At 41.0% G+C, this 20337-nt stretch overlaps 1 protein-coding gene across 3 annotated transcripts in view; it reads right to left on the bottom strand.

The window, feature by feature from the left end:
- The window catches only part of ncor1 (nuclear receptor corepressor 1), a 72714-nt gene that overhangs the window by 31489 nt on the left and 20888 nt on the right, over positions 1-20337 (bottom strand). For all 3 annotated transcript variants that reach the window (XM_030069668.1, XM_030069669.1, XM_030069670.1), the window contains exons 10-17: positions 19958-20130; positions 17781-17871; positions 17128-17306; positions 16639-16693; positions 15874-15975; positions 6850-6980; positions 5316-5611; positions 1932-1997 (exon numbers count right to left, since the gene is read on the bottom strand). In XM_030069668.1, the coding sequence (XP_029925528.1) occupies positions 1932-1997; positions 5316-5611; positions 6850-6980; positions 15874-15975; positions 16639-16693; positions 17128-17306; positions 17781-17871; positions 19958-20130 (1093 nt within the window). The remainder of the gene's footprint in view (positions 1-1931; positions 1998-5315; positions 5612-6849; positions 6981-15873; positions 15976-16638; positions 16694-17127; positions 17307-17780; positions 17872-19957; positions 20131-20337) is intronic.

The following is a 20337-nucleotide window of genomic DNA, read 5'->3' as shown; positions in this document are numbered from 1 at the left end:
GAATTGTTCGGTTCTGTACGTGCTGAAGTCATTGCACATATTTAAACACTGAAAAGCATAATTGATTCCAGCTTATTGAAAAATTATTTCTCTTCTTCAGTTACAATATCATGATTAGATATGCTGGTTATCTCACAATATATCGCAAAATTGCCTGTATTGTGATATCATTGTTATAGTGGGTAAATTACTGTGATAGTATTGTATCACTAGTTACCCTGTGTTTTCCACCCCTAGGCCCAAGTCCTAGGTGACAAGTAAACCCTAAATAAAAAGAAAAGGATGTGGCAACATGAGGCAACTTGTTTTGGGGGATTATTTTACAAATGAGGCTTCCATTTCTTCCTGACAGTCAACGTAATAAAACGTAACGTATGAAAACTCCCAATTTGGGCACAATAAAATAATGAAACCAAAACCTAAAAAAAAAAAAATGAAGGCTTTTACTGTAATGAATTTCATAAATCGGACAATTTTCAAGTCTGTGGACTTTGTTTCTCCTGCTGTATAACAATAAATAGAAAGCAAAGGCTTCTGTTGAAGAGAAGAAAACAAGCACTGTTGTCTACAGCTACACTGGCTGTGTGCAGAAACCAGCAGCACAAATGCAAAGGACAGGGGCAACACAGAAGACAAAACTAAAAAAATATAAAGCCAGCAGTATCCTTTTATGTCACATCTGAATGCCAAGATTCTGTTTCTTTGCACACCTGCTTGCAAGCTATCATTTTTCCATTAATTTGCTAACATTTGTTTACCGAGTCTGGCATATTTGTCATTGGTAATCGTGGCTGAACCAACAGAAATTTGAACAAGTTAACACTGAAATTTCTGGTTCAGACCAGTTCAGTGGAAGTACAAGCATGACATGAAGTTAGCCAAAATACATGAGAAATCCTTATTTTCCCTTCACATATCTCACATTTACTCCTTTGCCCTCAAGGACATCGTCTGATTTGACAAACATGCCTAAGATCTATCAGCTCAGTTCAGACAGCCATGCTTGTGCAGATTAACAGTCGACGACTATGACTTGAACTGTGTTAACTGTGCATGCATCACAAGCCATGTGCGGTAGGCAGCACAGCTATAGTCATCTATAAACCTGCTTTATCATATGACTAGGAGCACCCGTTCAAATCTTTTCTTTAGACTAATCTACAGAGACATCCCTAACATACAGCAGATCATAGCAGCAATGCCGTCTTGTAAATGGGGGAGCAAATCTCCCAAACCCACCCAAGAGAGTCCTAATTAATCCACATTAATCCCTTTATTTACTTTCCCCCAGCCACTGGTCTTAGCTCTTAAGGGCCCCCTATGTAAGAGCCTATACCAACAAAGCTGAGAGAGGTAGGGGGGGGTTTGGGCCCACACTTGCAGATGACCTGACTAGTAACTGCAGCAGTGCAGTCTGAGGCCAAGCACCGCATGCAATAAACACTTTGAAGAATTTAGGAGACTAAAGGAACTTCAAAAAATTTTACAGGGCCTAACAAAGTATCTGAATGTGAATAATAGATAGTGATCTTTGGAGACAGCCGCAACTGTCACGCTCTGTTGCTCCGAGAACTGCCTTAATAGATGATTTTCGAGAAGCAAGCAGAGCAGCGCAGCTACAACAAAAAAAAGTAACTCCCCAAAGCTGCAGATCATTCCCTGAAAGCCTCCAGTAAAGCACTACCCAAGTTTTCTGTATGTGTGAGAGCATGTGCACATATAATAGGCAAGGCAAGACAAGATCGGACAACTGGAGGAGGAGGAGAGAGAAAGAGAGAGCGGAAGGAACAGATAAACAAGGAACAGTAATCAAAAAAAAAAAAAAAAAAAATAGGAGCGGCAGGCAAGAGAAGAAAAGAGCAACAGAGAAAGAGACACATAGCTGCAAAGAGAGACTGATAGAAAAAGAGAAAAATGAGTTGAATCGCTACCTTTTTTGGCGACCTCCATCTCCTCCTCGGTCCAGCGAGAAGTTTCTCCGGTTTCGACAGTGGCAGCTAAATCACAGAGAGAAAAGAAACAGTCCCATCATTGCTCATGGACAGAAAGAGAGAAAGGCTGACAGAGAAATCCAGGCAGGGAGAAAGCAACAGTCCTCTCCTCGGCCGTCTCCTTCTCATGGCCACTAATCTAATAATCTGTTTACATTCAGGGGCTGCTGAGACCTGCTCCCTCACTCACACTCTCTCTCACGACCTCTCATTCTCCGTCTCTGTCTCTCTCCCCCTCTCTCTCTGCCTCCCCACAGTCCAGAGCAAGCCCTCCCCCTCTCTAATCCACAGGGGGAGGGCCTTGGTCAGCTGATGTAGCACCAGACAGCAGAGAAGTGGAGAGCCATGCCTCTTTTTTAAAATGGCCTTGGATGGAGACAAACAGACAGACAGAACAGCCAGCCCAACACCCTCCCACCCCTTCCACTGTCACACTGCCCCATCTCACTCTCTCTTTCTCACACACACACACACACACACACACATCCACTCTCTCTCTCTGCCTCTCTCTCTCTCTCTCTCTCTCTCTCTCTCTCACTCTCACACACACACACACACACACACACTCTCCCTCTCCACCTCCTTGCTCCAGCTTGGCCACTCAGTCCCACACCCCCCGCAAAATTCACAGAACAGAAGTGCACAGTTACTGCGGAGGGGGGCCGAGTGAACCCTGGCCCACTCTCCTCCATGGCACCCATTGAGATTGTGTAAACATTTGGACAAATATAGCAGCAGATGAACCCTTGACATTACCAGAAGGCTCGCCCCCCCCCCCCCCCCCCCCCCCCCACCCCCACCCCTAACCCAACCCCACCCGCCTCGAAGATGAGGAGATCAATTCTCACTGTTTAGACGGCTCCTGCAGAAGGTCCACCTCGGCCATACACTCTGCTACACCCAGTTAAACAAGTGTCTGCCAGACTGGGCAGCCCTCTCCCGTGGCAAAACTCACATGTTCTCCCCATGACAGTTTAACCCCCGGTTAGGTAGCCATTAATCCCATACTCTCTCCCCCATGACCTGAAACAAGATAAACCGCCATCATTTCGCCCCACTGAATCAGCAGCAGCCTGAGCCTGCCTGGCACCAATTCAACTGGGTAAGACTGGCAGATAGCTACCCTTTAGCGCCTAGCACACTTCTGAGAAGCAGCAGAACCATTGGTGGTGGTGGGTGGGGAGGAGGTTTACAATAGAGCAAGCACACAGGACACACACAAAAACCACAATGTGGTCATTCAGGGAGAATGTACCTGACAATCCTGGGTAAATCCACGATTCAGCCAGAACGTGACCAGAGAGGTCAGAGGGTTGAGGGATTGCAAGGACAAGCTTCCGAGGGTTAATTAATCACATTAGGATGTAGACCTTACATAACTTAGCTCTCATATGTCAACTGTCATAACTTAACTTAGACTGTCGAGAGAGGCAGAGCTCCACAGGCAGCAGGAAGAGCAGGTGGCGGAGGAGCAAAGAACACTTACAAAACAGTGAATTAACGATACAGATTAACACCCACGGCAAGCTTACAGCAACGTCTTGGAGCATACCTGAAACCCTGAGCTGCTACCGACAAAGCAACAAAGACACAAAAGGGAGGAAGACCTTGTGAATATGACAGAGAACCATGACAACAGCTTGATCGGAGGAGGCACATTGCCATGGTGATGGACAGGCTAGACGGAGGAGACAGACCTGGGTGGGTGGCAGTGGGTGTGTCTGACTCTCAGTGGGGAGTCAGTGAGTGCCGAACCTGTTGAACCGACTGGCCACTTTCCAGCAAAGTGAGGCTAGTACATAAATACAAAAAATAGTCTGAATGGTCTTGAAGCCTCGTTTACCTGCTTTAGCTGGATGTCCAGCCATGAACTCTACAACAGCCATTCTCACATATAAAAACACCTCAGTGCCATTCCAAGGAACAAAAATAGAATTGAGACATATGTGGTTGATAAAACACCCTCCCTCAGGTTACAACTAGTGGTGTGAATCTTTGATTTTCAATTCAATTTGATCCACTTTGCACTAGTTGGTGACTGAATCGTTACGCCTCTAGTTTCAACTCATAAGATCTTGGAACTGGAAACATTTTTTATGCACTCAATAAGCCCGCACTGCCATCCATATATGATGCAGCATGACCTTCAAGCAGGTCAGTGATGACATCTGATTCCAAAAAAAGACCATAATTAAATTTAATCATATAGCTTCCAAGTACTAAATCAAAAATAATGTGGATTTACTGTATTACCAATTTGGCTGAGGCAATTGCACTATGAAGGGCAAACTAAAATGCTACAAAAGGTATGTTACAAAAAGCATGTGACCTTGTGCAATAAACTCCACCTGTTAGAAATGCATTCAACATATTGTCACACCCAGTAGTCGAGTTGTAAAAAAAATCCAGGGGGGATGGTCAATTTTTTTCACTTAATGAAAAGGGAGGATGGCAGTTTTACAGGGTGGATGATTTTGACCGTTTTTATTTCAGAGGGGATGCCATCCACCCTCATCCCCCCTCAACTCGAGTACTGGTCACACCAAAATAAACTAAAGGAGTGACTAACCATCAAAGGAAAAAGACAATGCTTGCCAGGCTGCCAAAAAAACACAGTAATTTACTCCACTGATCTCCACTGAATTTCAAACTAAACAGAACAACTAACCCATAGGTACTTATACTGTTAAATATCAGCATTTTGTGATGTTCAGTGCCTCCAATGGGGTTTTGTTTTTGTTTCTTTTAATGAACTCACTTTCCCCTCGGCCTGTCTTGTCTCCATCTACGTGAGTTAGTGCGTTCCTGCATTTCGCAGAATGACTTTCGACGGCCCCTTCAAGAGAGAGTGAACGTGTCGCTTCAGTCACAGGTGGGCACCTCGCTTGTTAGCAAACTAGTTTGTGAAAACTGGGGCTTGATCCTGGTCATGCCCCAAAACCTGATATCTACCGTTGAGCTCTAAGCCATGTCTGTGAGATGGCCCCTTAAGATAAAAATATGAGGGTAAGACCAATCACTACTATATGAAATCCATCATGACCCTATGAGGTCAGCTCCACCACAAAATTAATATACAATGGAGTGACATATAAGACTCCTTGCACTAAGACAATGAATGAAATTTTCTAAGTTGGCTTGTCTTGGTGGTCTTTGTTGAGGAAATGCGGGAATAATTCTGCAAATGGCAGATCTCAACAGCAAGATGTGTCACTCGCCAAAAGATTTGCTGCAATTGAGCTTGTGGTGTCCAAGATACTGCACGTGCTGCTTTGCTGGTATGGGAACAAAGAGCGCGGAGACTCGATAGGTGTGGTGGTTTACCTTTATTAGCTTCCATGGCAGCTACGGGGGTCTGGGGTTTTGCAGGCTCCTTCATGGCCTTCTGGGTTGAATCCGGTTTAGGGAGCTGCGGCGCTTCTGGCAAGGCGGGCTCAGGGGCAGGGAGAGGTGCTTCCTCGGCTGCCACGGATGCAGCTTCGTTCGCCATGGAGCGCGTGGTGATCCTTCCCTTGCGACGGCCCTGGCTGTTGGCAGTCTTTCTGCCACGCGGCGTGTTTTGCTCCTTTCCGTCCTCGTCCTCTCCACCGTCACACTTTTCTTTGTCCTTGCCAATGTCCCTGTGGTTTTGGAAAGGGAAAACACAGCTTTAACCTTGCACATCTGACTGACCAAAAACGGTGGTACAGCAAATATCCATTCCCCTTTGACTCAGCAATAACAGGCTATTTTCGTAATCTGTTTTTTCCCGCATGACTGAACACATTAGCAAAGTATTTCACCGTTGGTCCATATGTAAGAATTGTACAGTGCATGTACAACAGAACAGACAGGCAATTGTTTGCAGATAAAGGCAGTCTTCTGCGCCATCCTGGTATTAATGCATTTATGAATACAATACCTCAGTGACCCAAACCCACAAACACAATCTAAAAGTATTTTAGAGCTGGTACATATGCAAGACTTAAAGCCATTTACATTTGCAGGTTTGCTATATCAGCATATGCATTTGTCATTTAATAGATAGACAGTTCAGACTTGCTGCCCAGTGAGTCAACCGCGTAAACAACTGGGTAGTCATGTATCTAATGTCTGTTAGGTCTGACGAAAAACAGCTACATTTTCTGGGTATATCCAATAGACACTGAACGTGAGGTCAACTTTGTGGAATCATTAGATCATCTATTATTCACCCTTATTCACTTCAGACAGAGGAAAAGCTGTTTCATACCATCATAAACTATACAACTGTGCCTATTGTTTTGAGTTTTGAAAGAAACATAATGCTATCCATAAACAGGGCTGGGCAATATATCAATATAACAACATCTTGATATGAGATTGGATATCATCTGGGATTTTGGATATCATAATATTGTGATATGGCCTGAGTGTTGGTTTTTCCTAGCTTCGAAGGCTGCATTACATTATCCACAGTACTGATGATTGTTGAAAGTCTCGTGTGTACATTTCTTATGAAAGCAGCAATATTCATCCCTCCGCTGTAATTGTAACATCGATAGAAGTCAAAGATATGGTGATCTTTGATTTTGTCTTATCACCACCCTGTGTACATGATGATGTTTGTTTTTTAATTAACTGTGAAAGATTATCAGACCATCACAGGGTGAATAGTTACAGAGTATCATTTTGGTTTAAAGAGGACTAATACAGCAGGGTGGCTTTTAAAGAAAAACATTCAAAGCAGTAAGTAAGCAACTGCAATGCCTAGAGAGGGCAGGGATTCTCCCTCCAGCATATTTTACAACACAAAAGCAGGGATGCTGATTTCCTAAAACCGCAGAAATCCAGTTGCATAAAATAAAGACACCCCAACACACACTTATTCATAAGTTACCTGGAGTCCTCCTTTTCATCTTTCTCCTCCTCGTCCTTCTTCTCCTCGTCCTCTTTTTTCTCAGACTTCTCAGACTTGTCCTCTTCGTTTTTGTCGTCTGACTTGTCTTCTTGTGAGGGTCGTGTTATTTGCTGGAGAGAAAACACAAAAGGGAAAATGTTCAGCTGTTTGAACTTGAAGCATCACCAAGAAACGTCAACCTGTAGCCAAGTTAAAGTTGTCATTTAATGCCTTAATAGCAAATCAATAAATTCACCACGGCAAAAGCAATACAACCATAAATCATTAATATCACGCATGCTTTAATTCAGATGAAGCATTAAGATTTTACCCTAGCCCTAACAGTGGTGAATAAAAATTGTGGGGAAATGATTACCCCCATTCGGTGATCACACAACCACCAAAGGTATTTATTTTTTCCCCATAAAATACCATATCCTAAAAGAACTTCCAGCATCATGGAGGGCCAAGAGTATACAAGGTTTCATTCCAAGCAAAGTCTAAATCAGGTGATTTCACTGATTAGCTGTTCCCTCTCTAGTTGAAGATGTGCTAATCAATGAAATCACCCGGTATAGGAAATATTAGCACAAAAGCCTCCAGACTCTTGGCGTTCCATGAGAAATCACTGGGCATTACTAAATTCAATCAGATCTATATGCCTCAATGACAAAATGAAGGAAACTTAAGTATGTCCAGGTCCCATTACTTATTAGCCTCAGTACAGCCCTAGCAGAAAGTAAAACACTCAACCATGATAGTAATTATGACACCAGACTGCAATATCAAAAAAAAAGTGTCAAAAGTATGACGGCAAATGCTCATAATCTAAAAAGGTTAAAGCTTGTGGGATATTGCGGCACACACAAGTAGTACAAAAACATCATCATTCAAAAGAGGATCTTAAAAACAGGACCGACAGAGTGATTGAGGACAGAGCAACATTCTTTATCATCACTGCTGGCGCGGTTCACCACAGAATGCTTCCCCCTGCCTGTTCCATGAAAGCGCCGTGCTGGAACAAGTCTGGCTATGCCAAGCCAAACATCCCATGCTGGTACCAGATGGGGCCAAGGAATGTGCTTCACTCAATGGTAAAGGCAAAAGAGAGGGGCTGAGGCATGGAGAGGAAAGGTAGTGGCACAAATTAAAAAAAAAAAAAAAGGAGCTGTCTGACGGCCTTGTCATGCAGTGAAATCTGATAAAGAACTGCTCAAAAGTGGTGCAGAAAACAGGCAGTATGAGCAAGTAAGCCATAGCTGTTCTAGCTGGTAACCGTTTTTAAGTCTACGTCTCCTGATTCGCAGAATGAGTACCTGCTCTAGCCAGATCCATCATGCTCAAGACGGACTTTGCCATTTAAGAGTGGAGCTTCAAGCAAAATCAAACCTGTTTGAGAGAAAACTGCGTGTGATGCTGAGTCAGGTTTTCCCACATAGTCCTCTAACTAGTCTCTACACTTCACAGCTTTCCCCTTCAATTCCCTTAAGTGAGGCCAAAAGTGGAATGTCTGAACTTGATTTGTGGTTTAGTCATTAGTGCTAGCTGCCTTTTTTTTTTTTTTTTTTTTTTTTGGAGGGGGGGGGGTCTTACAGGCTACATTTATGCCATACTTTTCACTGCTGTCATACATTTTGTGTTGATTCAGAGCAAGTGCTGTACAAAAGTCGAAGCTTAAGAGTGTGCACTGAAGACCACGTCAAACTGGGACATACTCTGACTCATTTCCTGCAGCCTGCAAAGCATGTTTTTGGCACAAGAGAATCCAGAGAGACCATTTGGCGTAAGAGACCAGGTTGCGCTAGAGTAGAGTTATTCTCACGCATTCTCAGTTATACACGTCCTTCAGTGAGGTGCTGTTCTGGTTGGGTCAGGGAGCTCTCGTGTTTGCTTTGGAGGCGGTCAGAGAGTCGTGGCATTCCTGCCTCCTCTCCCACACGGCTTGCAGAACCTCCACACAGATGTTCTCCAAAAGTCAATGAGGCCCTGTGGTTCTGTGGTTCTTCCATGTTTTTAGATGAAGCACTTTCCTGACCTGGCCTGAATATTTTGAGAGTTTTAATTTCTCCCCTCTTTTGCTGATTCACAAGGCCTGTTTGATTTAGGAAATGACAGAGCCACAAGTCAATCTACCCTTTCCTACCACAGAGCTGGGCCCACCAGAAGAATCTCTCACACTTTGGCTTCAAGAAATTCCACTGCAGAAAAGGGACATGAACAACCCCCTATTACCATGTTCCACAACCATCCTGGTATTTCACCTCAGTTAAGCTGTCATTATCCAATAACACAATCACTGGGTAAAAAGCTTGCCTGAAAAGTTAGGTAAAGGAAACACATTGAAGAAAATTATGAACACAGAAAAAAATATGAATCACTGCTGTATACACTGTGGTCCATTGCATTCGATATTGATAGTATGTACTAACCAGTTGACTTTAATATGCACTCAAGACTGATCATGGTGAAATAATTTCCTATCAAAGACAGCTATTATGTAATGTAATAAAATAAAGGTAGGAATTTCCCTGCAGCGGCACACGCGAATGTCATCAGCTACTGTTTACCTGGTCATTGGATACTGACCTTGAGCGTTACTCAAGATCATTATCACAACATAATGGCTTCTGTCTGACTACTTCAGGAATTGCACCCAAATATGACCATACCAGTGCTGTTTTGACATCTCGTTGTGATTATGTCTGCCTGTTACAAATACTAGCTGTATGAGAGTATACAGAATATGGTAGCTTAGTCAACACTAACTTAACCCAATTCATTTCTCTTCAAAAAAGTGTGAAAACTGCCCAGTGAGACTTTTAAGGTACCATGCATAGTTAATTCCATTTTGCGAATTCTTAGCCAATGTATTCATTCACTAAAATCACTGTTTTACTCTTTTACAGGCACTTAAAATTTGTGCATCAACTCCAAATTCCTGAGTGCTGCAGTAAGACATGAGTAACCTACCTGCAGCTGGCCATTTAATTTAGGTGTATGCCGGGTTGAACAGCAAGTGTTTCATTGTTCCGTGGTGCAACTTTGAGCCAATCATTGACCTCCACTACACCTCCATGCTGTCAGTCACAACAACTCACAGCAAGGTTGTTCATTTTGTTTTGACAGTTTTATCTTATTTATTTGACAGACAATACATCCTTTCAAGGGTGTAAATCTTAATTTACCACCATTAATGCCCTTTAACTGCCATGCAATTAGCAAAGGGGTCAGTAAAAGAACCCTTTGCCCCATTGTGATTAGTTTTATAGCAAAAGTTTAAATAAACATTATTGATCCCTAAGGGAAAATTAGGTCATTGCAGAAGGAAATAATACAGACGGTCAAAGAGTGAGGTACTATGAGATATGAATACAAGGTAATGATAGGAATAAAATAATATAGTGAAGATAAACTAAGTCCAAAGTAAAGAGTTTTCACAGGGAGAAAGAGTCCTCCACTTCCAGATTCATAAATCTACAGTCCTGTGCAAAGATCATATCTCAGGATGTGAAAATATCCTGTGCAAATGCTTTATAAATCTGATAAACTGTATCAGTAACAATATACATTTGCATATAGCGCTGACCGTATTGTAAAAGCATGCCAAAGAATAATCTAAAGAGCTGACAGCCACAGCAAATCCACTGCAATTAAACTCAACATTTAGGTCAACTATTTTCTTCAAGTAGGCTAAATCGAGATTTCTATGTACTCCATTTTGGAAGTTTTACCTGACCTACCAGTTTTTGAAACACTATCTCTGACACAGGGCTTTGTTTCATATCTTGCATCCTGAGCTATGGCACTGACATGGGTATATCACTCACAAATCTACTGTCTACATTTTACCAGAAAAGTATGTTTTGCTCTGTGTTTCAGTCTTATGGCAAACGCATTTTATGAGTGGTATATCAGTGGTCTGCCCTGTGATGGACTAGCGACCTGTCCAAGGTGTCCCCCTCCCTTTCACAATGAGCACTGGGACAGGCTCCAGCACCCCCTGCAACCCTTACGAGGATAACCGGTTTGGAAAATGAATGAATGAATATCAGTGAAATAGGATGAAATACTGCAATAGTGCAGTTTTTTTTTTTTTATTATAGTTAGTTCATTTTCTGAGATTCCTTCATCACATGATTTTAGTTTTTACAATCTTTTTTTAAAATCGGTAAAAGATTAGCATTTAATGAGAGGTGAGGTGTGATGAAACTTAAAATGATCTCTGCGGCAAAATTGCATCTTTACAATAGGAGAATGGAAGTTTAAAACCGATTACTACATGGGGAGGGGCAAAAGGGCAGAGAGCAGGTTGAAGATAGGAATGCAATAATTAGAAGATACTGTAACTGCAATGGCATGGCTTAAATCCTGTTTGGATTGGTACACAAAACAGTAATTCAGCGAACTGTGTCAACACTATAATGGCTGAAGGGAAGATCAGAGAAGACCACAACACAGTGCATGTATGAATCTGAGGATGTGTATGTCTCTTTTAGAGCTGCAAAACTTGCCTGAGTTGGAAAACAGAATCCAATTGATAACTGCAATAATTAAATCTGAAGAGTGTGATTTATCCTCTTTAATTTAGTATTCACACTGTTCAAAAGGAGCTACATGGCATGGCTCTGGTGGCGTGTTATGTTCTTGTCTTATTAATCAAGTTTCACTTAGGAAAAAGAAGAAGGTCTACCCTGAGCTGTCACTGATGCTGTTTGATAAAATAACAGCTTATGTTTGAGGTCCTGTCAACATTTGTATGTGCAATACCCATTCTTTTTTGTACTTTTCTTCATTTAATATTTATTGGATGTGTACCTGTTGCCCGTATTTAATTATATTATTGATTGCACTGATCAGGAGTAATGCTCCTAAGTACAATGACAATAAATGCTTTCTATTCTATTCTAACAGGAAATGTCATGCAATGTGCAGGTCTAATGCAGATATTTTGTTAAAAAAAAAAAAAAACAGGGAGATAAAAATGACAAAATGAAAATGCACCTCAGCTACCCTGTTTGAGTCATTTTAGCAATTAACAAAATCGGAAACATGGCCTACTGCAACAACGTTTTGATTATCTCCTGGCTCATGGTTAACAGAGTAAGCTGAGAATAACATACACCAAAATTATTCCATGTGCCATAATGTTAACCCACCATAGCAGCTACAGAGGATCACATCAAGCTATATTGAGCTGTTGGCTTTGCTGATTTTGATTTACAAACAAAGACCAGTCAGTGCAAAAGCTACTAGCAAAGCTATTATATAATAATAAAATAAGGGCCATATGGTCGTGAAAATGTGTTTGAGAATTTTACTGTGAAATTGAGGTTGTGTGCCTGACAGGTTTGCTTCTAAGAGTAGAGCTGCTAACTGATAGAGATACAGAAACTGGATACACTCAAATATCTGTCGTGGTTTCAAAGTAGCATGAATGACAAGACCCCCACACACACCATAAGTATAAGTCAAAGATTTCTCTTTTGTAAATATCCAGTGAACTGCTTACAGACCCAGTGGGAGGTGTAGCTTGTGTAGGCTTCCACAGGACTGATGTTTCTTACTAGAGCCAAATTACTGCTATGAGTGTGTAGGACTGTTTTTTTTTTTTTTTCCAACCAGCCAAGGAAGAATATTTATGTAGCTCTGACATACAGCCAAGAAGAAACAGCTGACGCGTTCTTCAACATTTGAAGCAAATTTCCATGAAAAATGATACCTCTGTCAGTCTGACTAGCCAATCCCCCGTCTCCCTCTGGACTGTAACTGGACTCAATATTGGGTTAGGACTGCGTAAGTCATCAGAAGTTACATAAATGTGCACTTAAAAACTAATTCTTACATTTTATGTTCTCACAGAGCAGTTTCCCAACCTCACGGCATTGATGCATATCTGCATGACTATCCCTCCACCCCTGGCTGACTACTTCTTTGTTAAATGGAAAATCATGCTTCAACATGTTATAAAGAAACTTTGCTGAGGCAACCAAGAGAAACAACGTGTGATAGAGAGGATCCAGAAATTAAAGTGAAAAAAAAAACAAGACAAGACAGTGGATCAGTGGAGAAAATGATGAGTAAGTGTGATATGAGCATAAACTAAGAAGAAGAACCAGTGTTTTCAAAGCTAATGACATACCTGCAAGCTCATTTGCCGGTCATAAAAAACCCTTTACTCTGCCGTGAGCCACAGCTTACTGGAGCTGCAGATACGAGTTTAGCCTCCGGTACTTCCATAGCAGCGGTAACAGTAACAGTAGAGGGGCAGGACAGCACCATAGCCGAGGTCCTTAGAAGGGCTGCCGGGCCACGGCACTGCCGCGCATATTCCGGGAAAGCGTGTCATCAGGCCGCTTAAGCCGCCCAAAGAATTGTCCATCTCACATGCACGCACTAATCTATGCAGGGTCACTCAAGGTAATCCTTGTCGAGTGCTCCTCTTTGATTGGCACTCACAGCAGCACAGTGAGGTTTTTGGGCCTGTCAGATGGCTGGGCTGTACCAACTCAGCTGTTTCAGAGAGGGGTGCCTCTTGCCCCCCTCCCCCCTCGCTCCCTTAGAGGAACAGAATAAAAAAAGGAAATGGAAAAGGAAAAAAAATGCAGCAAACACACAGCAGATAAGCTGCCAATGCTGACTCTGTCTCACTGAGGGTTTTTTTCCCTGTCTCCCTCTATTTCACTCACTCGCCCTACATTCCATCGCTCTTGCTCACTCTGTCCTTCTCTTTCTCCCTCTAATGAGTCACTCTACTCACTCTAGAGTATGAGGGGAATCACTGTTGGTAACACAAACCAGTAGCTCTTTTGAAAAACCACCACATCCTGATGTGTCGCTTCACTCCAAGACAGTTTTCTCCATTATCATTCAAAAAATTAACATTTGGAACAAGCATAAGTGCACAAGTGATTGGAAACTACACTCTTCCATGCGTGGGTCAAAAATGACCCACATAAGATTCAATGTACTTTTCAATAATTTAAGCTGATAATTTTCATCCGCTTTGCTAACCTTTATTAAATAAACATATTGCACAACAATGATTTATAATTTAAAATATGATTATTTGTGTGACACATTTTGAAGTGCATTTAACTAGTGTATAACAGGTATACTTAATATCAAATCAAACTAGCAACCCACCTACTACATATGCAGCCAAACTAATTATGTACTTAAACTGTTAGTGGCGAAGTGAATAATAATAATTTTAGCAAGCTGTTTTGAATAATATCATACAAATAAAGTTGCTATGTTTACTAGTACTAACTAGCTACATGGTGTTAGCTGGCTATCTAGAAAGGCTGATTTGATGATTTAAAAATACAGTTCTGCAACCTGTGGTAAAACATGTGCAATGTTATTCATTTGTTATCAATTTAGTGTTATGAAAGAGTTCCAGCAGTAAAAACATGTATATAATATTGATATTCTTGATATCATATATCAGTATATGAAGATAATGTGTAAAATAGTCTTGGTAAGTGGTTACACCTCTGATGTGCTCAACAGTAAACAGGCTTTATATTTAATAAGTATCAAATGTTCTGATGAGACTCCATGGGAAAAGCATACAAGTAGTTTTGGACCCACTTATGGAAACTTGGGGTAGTGATACAAAAAATACATTTTCTTAAAGAGTTCAAAGTGTAAATAAAATGAGTAAATGAACTGAATAGGAGGGTATAAAAACAAAACAAAACAAGATTTCTGAGGAATATCTAGAACATGAAAAGATTAAATATTTTCATTAGATATTGAAAAAATAAAATAGAAAACACAGGCCATTTTGACCCACTTATGCATCTAAAGGTTAAGCAATCACTGGCTGAGATCTGAAGGCAATGATTATTCATGGTCATGCAATCTTCGACAGCAGCTACATCCTCTCTAATCTCTGTAATCTAAAGTGGCTGATGTCTTAACACCGAAGAAAAAAAACGGTTCTGTCATCCAGCTCTCAGACAGAGACCACACTGTTATTTTAAGGCCGAAACACAACCTGGAAGCAGCGTGAGCGGAAATGAACAAAGTCGACTTATTTCATGTTGTCCTGGCTATGTGTGGCCACTGGATCCTTAAAAAGTGCATCATGAAACGATCTAAGGCTACGGTTACGCTGGTCTTTTTAAGCAACTTCTGCAATCGGAATTCAAATATCCAATCACACCAGGCCACATTAGAGATGCGCCCACATTTTTATAGGGCAGTGAGACCAATTTCCCAATACCACACAACACAGACACGGAAAGAGGAGGGAAAAAAACTCCAAAAACAATCCTGCAAAATTACTGTTAGTGTCTGTGAGGCGATCCTGATTTGTCGAGGCAGGGCCCATACAAGGCGCACACTGATGAGGAGTCAGCAGCAGAGGCATGCAATGTACGCATGTTCTGAGCTCTTGCGTGCATCAGCTGTTTTGGTAGAAAAGAGGATTTGGGTGCACAAATGCAGCCAGCACTGATGGACACACATTATGTATAATTTCCAGGATGCCAACTGGGTTCTCAATTTCCAAATAAGAACACACACATTCAACCACATCTGTGATTATTCCCTTTCTTTCTTTTGAGACACTCATGACGGCATTTTTCCAGCCAATGTGTTTTCAGATTTATTGATTCGGTTTAGACTATTAACTGTTGCAATCTCAATGTGAGCTTGGCCATCTTCATCTGGTAGTCCTGTCACTAAAGGCAGCCAAGCATGATTGGGCATTAGAAGTTGCATTTAACTAGTAAATGTAGCCCTAATATATAAAATGAAGGTATACATAAAATACGCAGAGATGTTGTGTATTCTTCATATAGAGAGGCATTTTCCACTCTTCCTTGGCAATCTGAAGCATCACAAAATTAGAGAAGCCCTTTCTCCTCAACTTGCAAATCTATTCTTCTAATGTTGACAAAATTAAAAGGCTAATTAAAAGGCTGCACATCATTTTTTTTTCATTGAAAGACATCCAGCATCCTCTCAACCAGAGCATGAGCCACACAAATCCTAAATAATATGTCTCAGGTTTACCTGGTTCCTCCCTCTCCGTCTTCCATAGTTGCGTCTCACCAGGGTCTTGTAGTTCTGGTTCTTCTTGGTCAAATAGTAGTACAGGACACAGTCTGACACACACTGAAACAAGAGGAAAAAACATGAAAATCTGAGCACATGACGACAGAATTGAAAGCAACAAATGCAAAGCATGTGCTTTTGGTTTTTTTCCATTACAGGGCGGTGACACCCAGTTTACGAGTTCATATATGTTACTCCTATGGGCTACGATAGTCTAATCAATATTTTTGAACACAACTGTCTGGCAGAGCCAGAAACCACAGAGCAAAGTGTCAAACTTTATCATCAAGGGATATCAACAAGATGTAAAACGTGAAGCTGCTCGGTAGACAATGAATGGGTGAATGATTCCGTAGGTCAACAATGTGATTCGTTTTAGATAACTATGTGCATGAGCTTTACTGCATTTTATATTGTCAGTTCTGAAACAGAATATGCAACCTTATCTCCAGAAAATCAAAGAGATTTGTCTAACAGAAAAATGTATTATGTTTTCCTGCTTCATTTTCGACGGAGCAGTGTTACATCTTGGATCTAACAGTTCTGGCTTCAAGAGAGCTGGTCATATTCAAAAATGTTGGTTGGACTGTCCAACAATATGTAGGGTAACATATGAAATGTTAGAGGTGTGGCATTCCTTTTTGATTCATAAAATGAGAATGTGCTGTGAAAGCATTTCTTTCTCCAGGTTCATACCAGGGTAACATACAAGCAGTGTCTCACCTTTCTCTCCAGATAGGAAGCAATGAGGCCAAAGTTCTTCGGGTGTTGGACAAACCTGCAAATAAGAGGCGACTCTTTAATCATGGTGCCAAGATCTTTATATATTTACATCCTACATTCCATTCTCTGCAGGAAGACAAACTAATTATAGAAGCCCAGGAAAAGAAATTGAAATCAACACAATGGCTAATTTTGAACTGTTTTTCTGCAGTGCAGGACATAAGAGGTCAGAGAGTTTGATAACAAAGTACATTCAAGAACCTCCCTCAATCCTCTTATGCCCTACATGGCCTGGCATGGCCCAAACAAGTTTCATCAGCATGCTTATATAGTAGGCCTTTATCTTAACCTCACAAACTGTGATTCTAAGAATAAACTTTCAAAACTCTGTCAACAGTAGTTCAGTCAGCACACAACATATTCATCACCAATGACCATCTAGTCTTCTGACATCAACAAACAACAACAATAACAACGACGACAACTCACTTCTCCTTAAAGATCTCCTTTTCATGTTCGGTCCAAACATTCATGAACTGCCGGGCTTTGTACACCTTCATCGGGTCATCCATCAGACCGTTCATGTTGATGAACTTCACTCGCCGCTGCTCTGAATCATACATCATGGGAGGGATGACGGACAGCTGTCTCATCTGCTTCTCGTTGTTCTGCAGCACACAAGCAGGGAAAACGTCCAAGGTTAGTTTATACATGATACACCTTTAATTATTCAGCAATGATTCTATATCAAAACAGTTCCTGAAAGTTTTCTATGCCACATCCTGTCAAGGTCAAGAGGAATTCTTTTTGCTTGTTTCTCTAAAAGCACAAGCGCAGTTACAAAACAACACCCCAGGGGCCGGTAAGGATGCTGTGTCTTGCTCAAGGACACTTCAGCAGAGAGGATGATTGGTGATGAGGAACTGACCCCAGGTGAAGGCAGCCTTTTTTTCCACAACACAACCTCTACGCTTATAGAAATGTGCTCTCTCAATCTGAGTGACGTCTGTAGACAATTTATCAGCAGGGATTTTGAGGAAGAAAACAAAAACAGGTCTCATCACTGTGACATCAGCATCAACTGCGACACTTGCTTCTTTAAGGCTGCTGTCATCAACGTTTGTTTAGTTAAGTTTACCCACCTCCTGTTCAGAAAGGCCATCTATGATTTCAGAGATCTCATGCTCACTTCTTGCAATGGTTGCAGAAAGGCCAGTTCCTCTTTGGCCGACCCTGAAGAAATTAAGAAAAAATTAGCGAGCTTGGCATGATGAGAGTGGAAAATCACCTGTTTAATAATGTGACTGCCATAAATCACTGCCCCGTTTCGGATTCAAAAGGTTAATATGGAGATGCAGATGCACGAAGGCATGGTAATAGTTTCTTTGGATATTTTAACGGTTGGAAGACAAAATACTTCACTGGAAAAAAACTTTACTACATCATGCATCAACCTAAACTTGAACTTAATTACTAGCCACAATCACACACTATGCCACAATCAAACAAATCAAAATCCTTATCATCAGTTCCAATCATATTTCCATTTTGACCATATTAAAAGTCTGAATGAAAGTTAAAATGTTAAGAAATGGTTAAAAAAAATGAGATTAAGTTTTTCAGCCAACCAAATTACATCACTTTCATTTGAGAGACTTGTTCGCAATTTTTATCTTTCTGCTAACATAAGCGTTTTGGAACATGTGGTTAAATTCATATTCAAAGCTCTGCAAGTTATCATACAGTAATCACTGTCCTCATCAGTAATGAACAGAAGAGCTTTTTTTTTTTTTTTTTAAACCAGTTACTGCTTGCCTCTTCCTTCATGGTCTAGCAGTCTGCATAAACAGTGCTGACGTGCAAACCCTTACTTTTCGTGAGCGCAAAGCTCAGCAAGTCAGCGCCAGGAACAACCAGACACTGGACCCTGACCCCGTCTCTCACCCTGCCCAGAGGCACCCAGACAGCCAATATCTAGGGCCCAAACTAGGACACTGCATTCTACCTAGTGTCATTCACTTAGTTAAAAGCTGAATAGACGTCCTTTAAAAAATGAAATTGAGAGACACTGTTCATATCTGAGTGTGAATGTATAGACTTGAATGCTACAGATCCTTTCCACATTACTGATGAATCAAAAAACTGAGTAAAGATGATTTCACCAACAGCCCCTCCAATGTGGGCGATTGATTAGTTACAAGTACACTTGAAGACGACTTTGTGTTTAATATATGGAATATTTTAGAGCTAGCAAAAAAAGACCACTGCTGTTTGAAACAAGTGAAAGCTCATAATCCTGTTTGAGCTTCTGATTTGGTCAAGTTTGGGATATTTTTAGCATGAACTCCCAGAAAAAAAAAATCTAGTGTAGAAGTGGTGAGGTTACAGGTCAGATACCAGCATTAAATATCGCCCATATAAGCCAATTAAATTATTTATATCAACTATAAGTAGTGGTGACAAGTGGTTTCACAGGCCAGGTTATAAATACACAAGATATCTCTGTGTTTGGTACCTAAGGAGCTCGAGACTTATTCATACAAATCGGGATACCTTCAAAATTTCTCAAACAGGAGATTCTAATAAAATACAATGACCCTTTGATTCATTTTTACTCAACTGCCTCAATGGAAAAGTTCTATTCCACATTTATATTCCACAGGCAGTTCAGAAATTTTCTTTGTGTTGTTTGTTTTTACTTATTATACTCTCCATATTGAATTCTGAGAGAAATCGGGACAGGACAAATTCTTTTAAAGTGCATCTGTCAGTTGTTGCACATATCATAGATATCACAGTCTCATTCCTAGCCCCCCAGTGTCCTAACCCGGATTCATATCCATAACCCACCAAACACTCTTGTTTTCTCTCTGTTTGTTCATCATTTATGGGGGTCATATAACAATAATAATAATAATAATAATAATAATAACAACAACAACAACAACAGTAGTAGTAGTAGTAGTAGTAGTAGTAGTAGTAATAATAATAATAATACTGTCATCATTATTATCATTAAGTTCAAGTTCCAGTTATTTTAGAGCCCTTGATCAAATTTTCAGCCTCAAAGTTATTAATTCAAAGTTATAAATTCTATTCCTAATCTCATGAAGCTTTGAGGAACAGAATGTGTTTAGTCAAAAGGAAATGGACGTTTTTAACCTACAGTATAAAAGCACAGGAAAATTAACCAACATATCACGTTGCCCAGCTACTTTTCTAGCCATCTGATGCCTCACTAAGAGCCAAATTTCTCAAACACTAAACACAATTCCACTGCCACACTGTTCACCGGCCACTGGTAAGAAGACTGTGTTACCTCTGGAAACGCTCCTGCTGCTCCCTCTGCTTGCGTATCTCAGGGAACTGCCTCTCGTAGTATTCCCGTGTCCGGCTCTCCTTGGCTTTGCGCCTGGGGTTGTTCTCCATTCGCTCCACCTTCTTCTCCCAAGCCTCCATCAGCTGGTCGTAGCGCTGACAGATCTTCTGTTCCTGAGTAAATAGGCAAAGTGTTCAACGGGTATATCACAAGCACATGTCTGTCCCTATGACAATGGCCAAAAGAAACTGCTGCCAGTGTAACAGGCCATAAGATTGAATGACCTTGAAAATCATTTCACACATCATTATGAGTGTGCTAATATATGGATCGTGACAACTGCATCTCTAACCTCTCTCACAAGAAGTTACACTGTCCTT

Source organism: Myripristis murdjan, chromosome 14 (genome assembly GCF_902150065.1).
Source record: "Myripristis murdjan chromosome 14, fMyrMur1.1, whole genome shotgun sequence".
In the NCBI taxonomy this organism is placed as follows: Eukaryota; Metazoa; Chordata; class Actinopteri; order Holocentriformes; family Holocentridae; genus Myripristis; species Myripristis murdjan.
This window is presented reverse-complemented; position numbering and strand designations above follow the sequence as displayed.